Raw genomic sequence first — 13,190 nt, 5'->3', positions numbered from 1 at the left:
GGTATCATCAGTGGGCAAATTGAAAAAGCTCTTCCGCCAACTCGTTCTTTCCCAACTTGGAAGCAACCGTTCTTTGGACACATCGCCAGCCTCATCGATAAATTTCTTAATTCCGTATAAAGTTTAAGCCTCAATTTTTTTTCCTCTTTTTGTTGAGGATATCCATGATCCTCAATATATTTAAGATTTTCAAGGAGATGTTCCAGAGAAAGTATGTGACAACTATCATGTGCAAGCCCCTGGAAAGAAGAGCTTCCTATGGATTACCAAAAGATGAGGAAACTCAAATCAGCCTGCTTATTATTATACTTATAGATTTTCGTTAATTTCATTGTAGATTTTCACGATTATAGATTTTCATTATTATTACTATCTATCAAGAATATCAGCGTCGCTCTATCCTGACCATCTTCGTCATCCTCAACGTTTCTCCAATATTATTCTATGAGGGCAAGTGAAAACCAAAACGATCTCGTTTATGTACTTAGATGGGAAGCTTCCCTTTTGGGATAACAAAACCAAAACACTTACATTGTCAGGAATATAATGTTCTCCATAATATTATTACTCATATAGGCAAGAACCAGGGATTATGCGAAATATGCAAATGAATAATTACCATGCAGCAGTGACATTGTACACAAATTCCAAAAATATTATTATATAGTTGAAATGTATTGCACAACCTTTTCGTAAACTGAAAATTGGAAACGAGGTACTAATTAAATACTAATTGAAACAAAAAAACAAACAAAAAAGAAGCTTCTCTTCTTATGATAAATACCAAACAATATCTACTCATTTCATCAAATGGTCTACCAGTACAAATATAATTTCATCTAAAACATTTATAAAGCTAGCAAGAGGAAGAAAGTATAAGGAGAAGAAAATTCTATAGCAAAACAGTTCAAAAAGGAAATGTCAAAAAAAGGGCAAAAAAAAAAGATAGCAGAGAACAGAAACTCATCATAAGCGCAAGGCTAAACATAAAAAAAAAGACAGAAAAAGTGAGAAAACAGAAGTCAAAACCAGCACAGGAATCAAGGAGATTCCATACTGTTCGTGAAGTGAAATATATGTATCACAAGGGGATCAAATTTGAAATAGAAGAATAAAAATATAACTCACGAACCACCGAAGCCAACACCAAAGCAAAACACCAACAAAAAATAATGATAATAATAATAAAATAAAGAAAATAATAATAATTACAAATGATAAAAAACAAAGTCTATGACAAACGCCATTAGGGGTCATATCAAGAACAAAAAGAAACATAAAAAAGATTCAAGAAAACATCCCGCTATTGAAACCAACAATAGGTCTGCAATTATCAACAACAACCTGGGATTCATCCAACAAATATTTGACCACTTCTTCTATCCCATCTCCGTTTTTCAACCATGAATAACGGCGGGCAACATTACCATAACGATCAACCAAGAATTTCTCAAAGTTCCATTTGATAAACGAAGTACCCAACAAGCCTTTCTTGTCACTTTTGAGATGTTGATAAATATCATGAGAGTGTTTCCCGTTGACTTTGACCTCAGTGAATACTGGGAATTGAATGTTGTATTTAGTGAGCACCTGTTCGATGCTGGAGATCGCAGATGATGACGGCGAATTAACAGAATTTGAACGGGGTTTATAGTAAGGGCTAGTAGAGAACATTGACACAGCATTGTTGGAAACACTTCTCGAATGAACTGGTATGCTATTCATCGAAGCTGAGGCGGCAATTTGTCTTTGGTTTTCGGCGATCGTTGCTAAATCAGATAGCGAGACACTTCTTTTATGAATCGGGGTCATTTTCATTGAAGAGTAGTCAGTGATGACGTTTTTCTTCTTCAAATTGAATTGATAGCACGGGAAACCAATGACCACCAACCCTTGAGAATGGTACTTGTTGTGCAAATAATTTAATAACTTGAAATTTTTTGCCGCTAGCGATCCATGGAACGAAACGTTCACCACAAGCACCACTTTGTCGCGGAGCTCGGAAAACTCAAAGTGATTACCATAGATATCGTCAGCAGAGAGTTTGTAGAAATCAGAACCAATATTATATTGAGCAGACTGAGATGGTCTAATCCCGTTAGTGATGAAATGGTTGTGGGAGGCAAAACTGGTGGTGGAATAACCCGCCCGTGAATTATTAACCATGCAATTTGGTTCGGCCATCGCCACTGACATCACTGAGTGCCTATTTTGGTATGAACGATTAACATTGCCGAATGTTTGGAGATCTGGAAGAGTATCATTGGCCTCTGGGTCTTGGGGAATGGATTGTTGTTGCGTATTAATTGTATCCCTCAGGAGAACGCTTGCGAGGTCAGGATCTTTACTGATGGTTATGAGCTTTCTTTTCCTTTCAACAATATCATCATCGGGATAAAAATCGGTGTCAAAAGTGAAATCATTATCTTCGTCTTTACTGATGATGGATATTGTATCTTGATAAACACTGGATTGTCTTCTAGCTCTTTTAGTAGTGGACATCGGAGCTCTAGTTCTCACATCGACGGTGCTCGTCGAGTACTTTGTATCAAACGAGTTGTCATTGGCGTAACCATCAATGATATCTTCCAAATCCCTCTCTAACACTGATTCTCTTTGGACTTGCTCATCGTGATGACTCTTGGAGGCAATCGGTCTTTGAAAGGTGAAGATCGAGGTTTCTGGTGTAGTAGGAGTTGTTGGTGACGATGCTGATTGGAAAGTGAATTGATTATCTAAGGGCGAAGGGGACGAGGAGAAGGATGGGGGTAATATTCTGTTGTTTTTGTAGGCGACAACTGTTGGAGACCGCGAGATCATGATTTTTTTTTTTATTGAGGATGTGAGAATGCAGAATGGTCCGCGGTTTGCAATTGGAGATAGAGGAAAGTCTAAACGATGAAGTAGAAAGAGTTTAAAATTGAAACTATGCGATATTTAGATATATTTCGTCGAGGAGAGTAATATTTTTTTTTTGTATTATTTTTTTTATCTCTGATCTCAGTTTCTTGTATTTATTTAAATTTGATTTTTTTTTGTTTTTTTTTTTTTCAAAGGAGGGACACTCGTAGGCACACACACAGGAAGGAGGGCGTGTTTTGTATATTGCTTCAGGTTTTTCTTAAAGGAACGAAATATATTTCCTGTTTTTGTGGTTGTTGTAATGAAAGATGTATGGAAATGGTGTAAGTTGCAAGCATATATGAGATAGCTGGCTTATCCAAAAGATGAAGGACAGGAAAAGGCTCTTATAGTAAAGAGCTGAAAGAGGCTAAAAGATTGGCGGAAAAATTGCATGAAAAAAGGTGCAGTGAGTTGCCGCCGCTACTTTTGTTAAGCTCAGAATTACGGTTATGCTTCTGCGGTACATTATTACTCCAACAACAACAACAACATAACAACACACAACAGTGGCGAAAATAAGAATATCTGTTGTACTATATATGATACTCATCAGCATCAGCAATAAAAACTGTAACACCCAAAAACAAAAAAAAACAAGCCTGGAAACAGGCCTCCTGCCATCAGCAGATCTATTGTTAAACAGAGAAACGTTTCCCCTTAAAACCAATACGTTTTCCCACTATTATTCTAAAACAGTTAGCACAATGCAATTGCTAAACCGACACTAAGCACATAAGCAATAGTATCCCAGAGTACTCCCCAATAACTCATATTAGCCAAAACTAATCTACACTAGAGCCAAAAAAGTATCATTTGATAAGCTGATTTTTTTTTTCTTCGACCAAAGACAGGTAAGTAAGTAACAGCTGGGTTAGACCCCCGACGTAAATTATAGAGCCCATGAATATCGAATATTTTTTCGCAATACTGCTATGTGCCTCGAGGAGACTCATGGCACTGATGACTATTATCAACTATGACTGATAAGAGGGACAGCCATCAATACTATCTCATCACAAACACCATGTCTTACCTTGGTTGGTAAAACTATTGTTTATATATATATATATATATATATATATATATATATATACATATAAATATTTTTGTTTCAAAAAACCCCTCAAGATTTTGTGTCTGCTCTTCTCAAGTGGGCATTCATCGTTATAGTTGTACATCGCTGACGCTTCCCCTGAAAACATGCCAATCTGTTTGACTAAGAAATATTAGTTTGGAACTATCAAATATTTATGTGTCACCCTGATCTACATCTGATACTCGTCTACATTATTCTTTTTTTTTTTTTATTACTGGCTATCTGTTTTGGCCACTTAATTGTCGCAAATAATCAAGGAGAAGATTATTAGATAGTATATATATATATATATATTCATTGCAGTTATGAGCTACTGGGGCCACACAAAATAATAATGTACCGTCATGGTTAATTTTTGATATCAACTGACCACGTTGACTAATCATACAACGTTTCTTATGTAAGGAGCGGCACCATTTTTTTTCTATTTTTTAAACCCCATAAAGAAAAAAACTCCCGATTCTCTTACACAATTTAGTATGAAATGACATATCCCACATCGTATATCCCCAATGAGACCGGAAGACGCAAACATTGGGACCTCTGGCTCAAGAACAATCACGGTCACCGCCAACACCCTTCGATTGACAGCAACCAGTGAAGGCCAACAGCAGCAGCAACCATCATCATCTACAGCAACACATCATGATGGAATACTTCACCCTCCGCAATCCAACGCCCACCAAAATGACCGACGCGTAACGTGGGCCGAAGATACTGTTGACAATGAGTTCATGAACAAAAAAAAATCAAAAATTTGCTGTATATTCACTCCAAACAGTGGGGATTTTGAAGAAGAAACCGACTCATCTGGTGGCGAGAGTGACAGCAGCAGCAGTAGTAGCGGCAGCAGCAGCAGCGAAGAAGAAGAAGAAGATGATGATGATGCTATGGCCCGGAAAAGTGCTAGAAACCATCATGATCATTGTAATCACCATGATCACCATCAAAAAAGAAGGGGAAAGAAGAAAATAAAGGATAAAACCCAGCTTCCTAAGCCAAATGCTTACGAAATACAGCCCAAATATAGACCATTGAAGCGCGAAGATGGAGAGGATTAAAGAGGGAAACCTCTACGTTTGAGGCTTTCATTATATGGATTTGAACGCAAGTGCTATTGTATGCTTACGGTTTTGGTAGAATATTAATGTACAGTATTCCACAAGGCAATCATAAAGAATATTTTGCGTCATACAGAATAGTGCCATTAACAACAGATAGTGGATATGATAGTTTCCTTTTGTTTCATGATATAGGTTGTATAAAATTATGAGTAATTGGGTTGAAAGAGATCTTGGGTTATTATGTTATAGCCTGGGGAATGAGTATAGATTCAGCGGTAGGGTAAGGGATATATGCCTTCCCTTTAATATCCCTGAGGAGGTGAAATATTTTGCATACAAATGGCAACCACGAACAACTAAACAGCCCACATAGAAGTAATTATACATCAATCAATATAATAATGATAATAAATTAAGGTTGATGAATACAACACAATAAAGGGTGGCAATTACCCGTAGTTGGGTTGAAGGCCGGCTCGGGAATGACAGTGTCAAATACGGTCGGTATTACCCACGTGACTAAAATTATATTAGAGGGAAATGAGATCAATTTCAGCTTTATTATTTTTGTAGCTGTGTGTGTTCCCAGAATTATTAAATCAGGAAATATATTCACTATATCACTTGGGCTTAGTTTCTCTTCTTAGCCACATCATTCATTCACTGATAACTATCCTGATATCAAACTATATCCTATTCGGTTTATTTTGGTTTTTGTTTGTTTAGTGTTTTTGTCATTGACTTATCCAATCCATATATTACAATAATTCATTCCCCCTGGATATGAGTGGGATTGCTGGAAAATTGGTGGCGGTTGCCATGAGACAAATGGCCAAACCTATCTCGGTAAGTCTTTTTATTAATTTCTTAGGAAGCAATGCAATGCTTTTGGGCTACCCATTTTCTATATATATATATATATATATATTCCAGGATATCGATATATCTTTATCTGGAGTTCTCTTACTGGCATCTCTCGGCAAAAACTAACACCTTGGGTTTTTCCAATAGCTAACGATAAAATCTCAAGTAATGCAACATCCAAGGTTCCGGAAATCGTGCATTTTCATTGCCCAAAAGCTTCATACCTGGGATATCAAGCTTCGAATGTCGCTTCTTGGTCAAACAGAAACCAAAGTGCGACCATTGAATGACCGTAAGGCCATTGAAGACGGGGCAACGTTCCTTGCCGAATCGTTTGTCTTTGGAGTGGCTGGGAGTATCATATTGTACGAAGCGTACAAGACCAGGAAAAAGCAAAATGAACGTACCGAAATGATCGAGGATGACATCAAGGTGTTACAAGACGAAATCGAATACATCAAGCGCAAAATGAACGATTTGGGAGTCAAGTTGGACGATTATATGGCCCCTAAAGAATTGAGACCTAAGGTTTTGAAAACAGTGACGTCAAAAGAAGAAGAAGATACCCCGAAATCCATAAAAATAAAACAGAAAAACTCATTAATTAATGAAATTGAAACCTTGGAGAAAAAGTATAAAGACATCAAAAAATAGTAGATACTAAAATATCGTGTTGCCCAGGCTCTTAATCCAATTCGAATTTTACCATTTTATGTTCAAAACATTTTCATTTTCTACTGATATTGATTCATTGTTGGTCTATATAAAAATATTCCTAGAACTCTCACGTACTGTATATAAACAAGCTTGATAGATTGCAATAATAAGGACTCATAAATGTAATGAAAGAAATAAAAGAAAAAAAAAAAAAAAAAAAAAAAAAAAAAAAAAAAAAAAAAAAAAAAAAAAAAAAAAAGAGATAAGGAAAGATCGATCTCATTCAATTTTGGAACTTTTAGCTACTCAAACATGGAAATTAAAAGAAAAAAGCAATACTTGCGGACATAACAAAATAATAGTAATAATATAGTTTTTGAAGAAATGAAGGGGAAAAAAAAAAAGAAAGAAAGGAAACACCAAATGAAAAACACACAATTGACCAAACAAACAGCAAGCCTTACACCCTATTAATAATCATAACACACATGAACTCTCATAAAAAAAAAAGCCTTTTTTCATTCCTTTCTTTTCAATTCACGTTAATCTTGGTTTCTTAAGAACAGGATGCTCAATTATCTCTCCCAAAGAACCCAAACTGAGAGAATTTGATCCTGGGACGTCTGGCGGAGTCGGCAATATTTGACCCAATTCATTAACACCTCCGGGACTTGCAGTCATCAAATTCTGATCTTGTTGTTGTATCAATTCGGTACCAGTCAAAGGCACAGGAATTGATTGCTGAGAGATTGGACGTGTGCCAACCTGACCAACTGATACTCCAAGCGCTTGAGGTGGAACTTGCGGAGGAGTGTGAATTATATGGGGTGTTTGAGGGGTAAGCGACTGCTGATGGGGTTGGGATGGCTGTGATTGTTGACCTGTAATGGAAGGTTGTAGGCCATTCGAGTGAACTCCAGGGGGTGTCAACTGACTCAATTGAGTCATATCGTGTGCCATTGGCGATAATTTCCGAGTTTTATGTATTGGCGGTGGTTGTACTTGTTGTATCGGCTGCAGTACTGGTGGCTGTATCGGCTGTTGTTGTTGTACTGGTGGTTGGTGATATCGTTGTTCTTGTATTTGATTTACCATTATCTCAGGATTTTTTTCACCAGGACTTTGGTTATTCATGGCTTGCTGTTGCTGGGATACAGGTTGCTGAGTCGGTTGCACAGGAGGTTGTATTGATGGTTGGTTTGGTGATTGCTGCTGCTGTTGTTGCTGCTGGGCCACAGGAGTTCGCTGCTTTAAATGCTTTTCCAATATCTGATATAAATCCTCCTTGGTGAAAGGTTTAGCTAAAATGTCACTCATACCATGTCTCAAATAAGCCATCAAGTCCTCATCATTGATTTTACCAGTCATGGCAATAATTGGTGTCGTACTATCAAAGTTTCTGATTACCGAGGTGGCGCTAGCACCATCTAAATTTGGCATGACAATATCCATTAATACCAAATCATATTTCCCTTTATTGACCACAGAAATTGCCGACAAGCCATCAGTTACAATTTCCACAGTACATCCATACTTAAGCAAGAATTTCCGGCATAATTGAATACAAACCATATCATCTTCAACAAGCAAAACGTTGAAAGAGCCTTGGAATGGTGGCGGCAAATCTTGAACTGGCATAACCATGGGATTAGAAGTAGGCACGGCATTTGGAGGGGGACCATAATAGACTGTATTTCGCTGTTGCAGATGTCTCTGTTGTGGCCCTTGTTGCGAGATCTGGAGCTGCTGTTGCGAATTTGCCAGTCGATCTAAAGAATCTAATGAATGAGTGGTAGAATGAGTAGTCGTTGAGCTTTGCTGTTGTTGTTGATTTTGTGGCATCTCTAATACTTGATTCAGGTTCAAAGCTTGCGGTTGTGAGGATCCCTGTTTTGATGTATTTTCATCCTGGGCTGCTGTACCAGCATAATTTAATGACGGAAGATCTACTGGGGGTATTTCAATACCAGCGTTTGAAACACTTCTAATGATTGTCTCTATGGCAGAATGATAACGGTTATTTATGGTCCTAAATTGAACTAATGACTCTAACACATTATTGTATTTTGATTTCATACTTTTCAACTCATCTCTCAAACTGGTACAATCATCAGTTAAATATTGAACTTTCTTTGTAAGCGAGCTGATGGCTTCTTGGGACTGTTCTTGTGCGGGTTTCTTTTGAGTGGGTCCTTTTCTCCTGATGTTTTCCAAAGCACCCTTATTATTCATCTTGAAATCTGGATGCTGGAATTCCCAAGCACCATCGACGTAGTCTTTTGATTGCTTATCGTCATTTGAGATCTTCACTTTGTGAAAATCATACTTGTTCAACTGTCTAACAAAACTTGCGAAATTACTATGCTTAAAATGTTTTGGTAAAATTTCTCTGGTGAATTCACTGGTATCCAAAACCACAAAGCTGTCACCGTTTCTTGTCCACCTTACAACGTCCTTGTAGAGATCCTGTTCTAACATTTGATAGAGTTTCTTGACAAAATCTGTTGATCCATGAGATGAGCTGCTACTAACGTTAGATGCTCTCACCACATCTTGGCCAGGTTCTGACTTCACACTGGCCATATTTCACAAGTAGCAAGCGATACTTATAGTTATGCAGATGGCCGGCTGAAGATTGAAATTTCTGTTGAATATCGTGATCTTTTGAGCAGCGTGTCTTCTTTTGATAATATTGGCAATATCAAGAGATATAAAGGGAATGCCTAAAAAAGAGAAAGGGAGAAGATATCCTTATGTTTTGTGGTATGGGTCTGTCCTTCTAATGCAAGCGCTTGAAAAGACTCTCTATAGAGATTTCTATGGAAATAGCACGCAAGTTATCAAAAACCAAATCGAATCAACAAGAAAAATAGAAGCAAAACAGATTTTTCTCACTTCCAAGATTGTTTTTTTTGTTTTTTTTTCTTTTCTTTTAGATAATTTGAATTTTCTTTTTCTTTGCAAATGGGGGTTTCTTTGGTTACTTTCGGTTTCCCTCTTGGTTTGAGCTCTCTTCCTTTTTTTTTTTCCAGATACCCCCTTTTTATCACTTCTTTTCCTTTCCTTCAACACTCAAAACGATGATTTGGAAAGCGACTATCGAAGAAAGAAAGCGGCTGCTGATTGGTATATATATGTTATGCGGCATAGTTTTCAACGTTTCCATTTTTTTTTTTTTTAACGGATAGCCCCCATGGCTTACATAATGCTTCACTTGACAGATGAGTAAGCACCCCAACCTGCCAATTACACCAAATGTCAATTTTAACTAAAGACCTGGTCTGAGGAATAGGATAGAATATTGTGATGTATATATATTTTTTTTCAGTAAGTAATCAAAAAAAAAGGTGGCGATATATTTAACTATTAAAAAAAAAAAAAAAAAAAAACGGAAACATAAATTATGAGAAAATGATGACAATCAAAGTGTTAAAAATATCCAAAGCCAAAGTTGACGACAAACAACAGCGGAAAGTTGATCAATAATAATAACAAAAAAAGAAGGAAGAACGAACGAAAACGAAAACGACAAAGTTGTCTTATAAAGAGGTTAAGAGAAGGAGTAGAAAGCTGGTTATCTGAAGGTCTGTAGTGAAGTAAAATCTAACTGTCGAGATCTAATATTTGTATCCCAATCAAGTCTGCAAGATTTTTTTTTTAAAAAAACAACTCAAAAACAAAAGCAAATTAAAAGAAAAAGAAAAAAAAAGAATAAGAGAAACTTTATTTTCCGAATCCTAAAAAATGTGAAGATCATACCAATTCCACATCATAATCGTCAACATCCGGAGATCTAATATTTGGTTCATCCACATCCATTATATCATTAAACTCTTCATCATCTTCAATGACATTCTCATCTGGAGGTAGGTTTGGATTCCCTGGAATTAAAGACCCTGGGCCTTTGTACACACTCTTCTTGTAAGTTCCAACATAGTTATTTTCGGTGTCCATCATACTTGGATCAACATAAGTAAAACCGTTAAAATTAGCTTGAAGACTGGAACTCAAAGGAGTGGAGACCACTCTTTGTTTATTACCGAGAGCTGATCCTGCGTTTTGAGTAAATTCAGGATCAAAGTTAGAGGTATCTAACTCGCTACTGACATGGGGTCTGAATGGTGGAGCAATCTTCTTTTGAACCAATAAGTCCCAATCAATATCGGCGAAGAAACTATGGGCTTTCAACTCTTTAGCATCCCCCTTTGATCCCAATCTATGGTTAGGGTTTCTGTTTAACAACCCTTTAACAAAAGATCTACCGGCTTGCGATAATGCTTCTTTTGGGAACCTCACTTTACCATAAGCAATATTCTTGTACATCTGCTGAACAGAATCGGCATAAAATGGTGACCAGCCACAACACATTTCAAAGATCAAGACACCCAATGACCAGAAATCAACCATTTTATTGTATCCATTTTCATCCAATAACACTTCCGGTGCCAAGTATTCTGTGGTACCGCAAAAAGTTTTAGCAGTATCCTCACTTGTCAAGTTCAATTTTGACAAACCAAAGTCACACAATGCGATGTGTCCATTAGCATCTAACAAGATATTTTCTGGCTTCAAATCTCTATAAATAACCCCTTGGTCATGCAAGTGTTCCAAAGCACAAACCAATTCAGCAATATAAAACTTGGTACGCTCTTCGCCGAACTTGCGCTCATTTTGCAAATGGAAAAACAATTCCCCACCTGCCATGTAATCAAAGATGAAATATAAATCTCTTGGGGTTTGGAAAGTGAATTTCAATGGTACAATAAATGGACTCTTGGCGGCAATTAAAATGTTACGCTCACCAAAAGTATGGGCAATCTCCTTTTTTCTAGCAATATATTTTTTATCCAAGACTTTCATGGCGTAAATTCTTTTGTTGTCCTTCTTACGAACTTGGAAGACTTCACCAAAAGTACCTTTACCCAACATTTTAATGATGTCAAAATCATCTGGACCGTAATGTCTCTTTTTAACTGGGTTGAAGTTGTACTCAATTTGAATTTTACCTCTTGCTTGGTCATATTCATTATTAGAGGCCAAATTATACCAACCAGAATGTGATCTGTTTGACAAAGTGTCAGGTCTCAATATTACCTTTCCCAAAAATGCATCGATCGCACCATCATAAACACAAATTTCCAACTCTGAGCTGGCGCCAATAACATCAAAAGAGGCTTGGTGTTGCCACTTTGGATTAGATGCATCAATGGTCGTAGATGAAGTGTGCATAAACTGATTTGAGGACTGTCTAGTATAAACTGGGCGTTGGATGTTTCTTCTAATTGCCTGGGGTTGGGTACCAAAGAAATTAGATTGAGAATTGTCAACCATAAGGTTGTTGGATTTCTCATTTTCTTTTGGGGCAGTAGTGATTGCCTCTGCCGCTTCATAAGTACATACAACGTATGGTTTGGATGTAGGAGTGACATTCAAGCCTTGGGCTCTAATAATTGTGACTTTAAGCACCCCTCTAGGGATATCTGGCTCTTCGGTGTCAACCTTGATAGCGGTTGTTGGAACAATCGGAGCTGGTTGAGCCACAGCCTGGGTTTTTTGAGCAAATCCAAACTGTTGTTGGTTATTGTGTTGGTCACCATAGAACATATCTTGGTTCTGTTGTTGGTAGTTTTGCTGAGCATGATGTAATTGCGAGGAGAGGTAAAAATCTGGGTTCACGTTATTACCAAAGTTGTTATTGCTGGTCATCATCGTGGTTGGCGAAGTCATTGTAGTATCGAAATTCGAGGCAGCAGGGGTGGAGAAAGTGCCATTGATTGATGTTTGACCGTAAGCATTAGAAGTGGTGATGGCGGTGGTTGAGGGCGGTGATATCACTGATACCGGGAATTTTGAATTGAACCCTGATCGTGAGTTTAGAGAGGAGATTGACTGGTTCATATCACCGACAGAAGGCTGAGATCCAATAGGTTGCTTGTTTTCCTCATTGGAGCCTTCGCCACTGTTTGCTTCTTGTGAGTTTTTGTTGAAGGAAAAGAAACTGGAAAGTGCCATTATATTTAGATAGAGGGGGGGAGACAAAGGGGGATTTCAACAAAAGCACAAACACGATAAAGCCAGAAAGGGAGAAGAATTAGTTAATGATGGGTAGTAATAGTGATAGTAGGAAGTGATGGAGGGAACAAGTTGAATTGATAAGCTGGTGGGTCCTGATGGCAACAACAGGGGATATAAAAGAGAGAAAAAAAATTCAATCCAAGAGCTTTTGCAGTTCCAACTCATACCAAAAAAAAAAAAGAAAAGAGGGAAAAAAGTGTTGCGAGGAAAAAAAAAAAAAAAAATAAAAAAAATAAAAAAAAAAAACGAGAGCCACTGGAACCGCTGCCTTGGGATATGCTTCAGTCAAACAATACCAGTGAGCTTGTTCTGGAATTCTCCGCCTACCTAGATTATTATTTCTCCCGATATACAGGGAGAACTCTTTCCTGCGAAGGAGTCCAAATAATAAACTGTTATTATATGTTATGGCACCATTGATGAATTATTCGATGCTCCCTACAAGGGAGGCTGTTCCCAATGATCATTAACCTTGGTTGTTGTTTTCTCTGTATTTGTACAGTTAGGCCCTTCAGAACTTAACCTTCGCA

General features: G+C 37.4%; 5 protein-coding genes across 5 annotated transcripts; 2 read left to right on the top strand and 3 right to left on the bottom strand. All coding sequences in view use genetic code 12, as the record gives it.

The window, feature by feature from the left end:
• Nucleotides 1–1,287: 1,287 nt before the first annotated feature.
• On the bottom strand, nt 1,288–2,820 carry DASC09_051620 (uncharacterized protein; the record flags this gene model as incomplete). Its single annotated transcript, XM_064998761.1, has 1 exon — nt 1,288–2,820. One exon carries the CDS (start codon nt 2,818–2,820, stop codon nt 1,288–1,290), a length of 1,533 nt encoding a protein of 510 aa, XP_064854833.1.
• A 1,692-nt stretch (nt 2,821–4,512) lies between these two features.
• Nucleotides 4,513–5,061, top strand: YPI1 (type 1 protein phosphatase-activating protein YPI1; the record flags this gene model as incomplete). The annotated part of the gene is made up of 1 exon (XM_064998760.1): nt 4,513–5,061. The coding sequence occupies one exon, from the start codon at nt 4,513–4,515 to the stop codon at nt 5,059–5,061; it is 549 nt and encodes a 182-aa protein (XP_064854832.1).
• Nucleotides 5,062–5,847: 786 nt separating this feature from the next.
• On the top strand, nt 5,848–6,582 carry DASC09_051600 (OPA3 family protein; the record flags this gene model as incomplete). Its single annotated transcript, XM_064998759.1, has 2 exons — nt 5,848–5,910; nt 6,076–6,582. The coding sequence occupies 2 exons, from the start codon at nt 5,848–5,850 to the stop codon at nt 6,580–6,582; spliced, it is 570 nt and encodes a 189-aa protein (XP_064854831.1).
• A 540-nt stretch (nt 6,583–7,122) lies between these two features.
• On the bottom strand, nt 7,123–9,168 carry SKN7 (kinase-regulated stress-responsive transcription factor SKN7; the record flags this gene model as incomplete). Its single annotated transcript, XM_064998758.1, has 1 exon — nt 7,123–9,168. The coding sequence occupies one exon, from the start codon at nt 9,166–9,168 to the stop codon at nt 7,123–7,125; it is 2,046 nt and encodes a 681-aa protein (XP_064854830.1).
• Nucleotides 9,169–10,338: 1,170 nt separating this feature from the next.
• On the bottom strand, nt 10,339–12,597 carry SCH9 (serine/threonine protein kinase SCH9; the record flags this gene model as incomplete). Its single annotated transcript, XM_064998757.1, has 1 exon — nt 10,339–12,597. The coding sequence occupies one exon, from the start codon at nt 12,595–12,597 to the stop codon at nt 10,339–10,341; it is 2,259 nt and encodes a 752-aa protein (XP_064854829.1).
• Nucleotides 12,598–13,190: the final 593 nt, after the last annotated feature.

This window comes from Saccharomycopsis crataegensis, assembly GCF_037102585.1.
Source record: "Saccharomycopsis crataegensis DNA, jcf7180000000085, whole genome shotgun sequence".
Taxonomy (NCBI): Eukaryota; Fungi; Ascomycota; class Saccharomycetes; order Ascoideales; family Saccharomycopsidaceae; genus Saccharomycopsis; species Saccharomycopsis crataegensis.
This window is presented reverse-complemented; position numbering and strand designations above follow the sequence as displayed.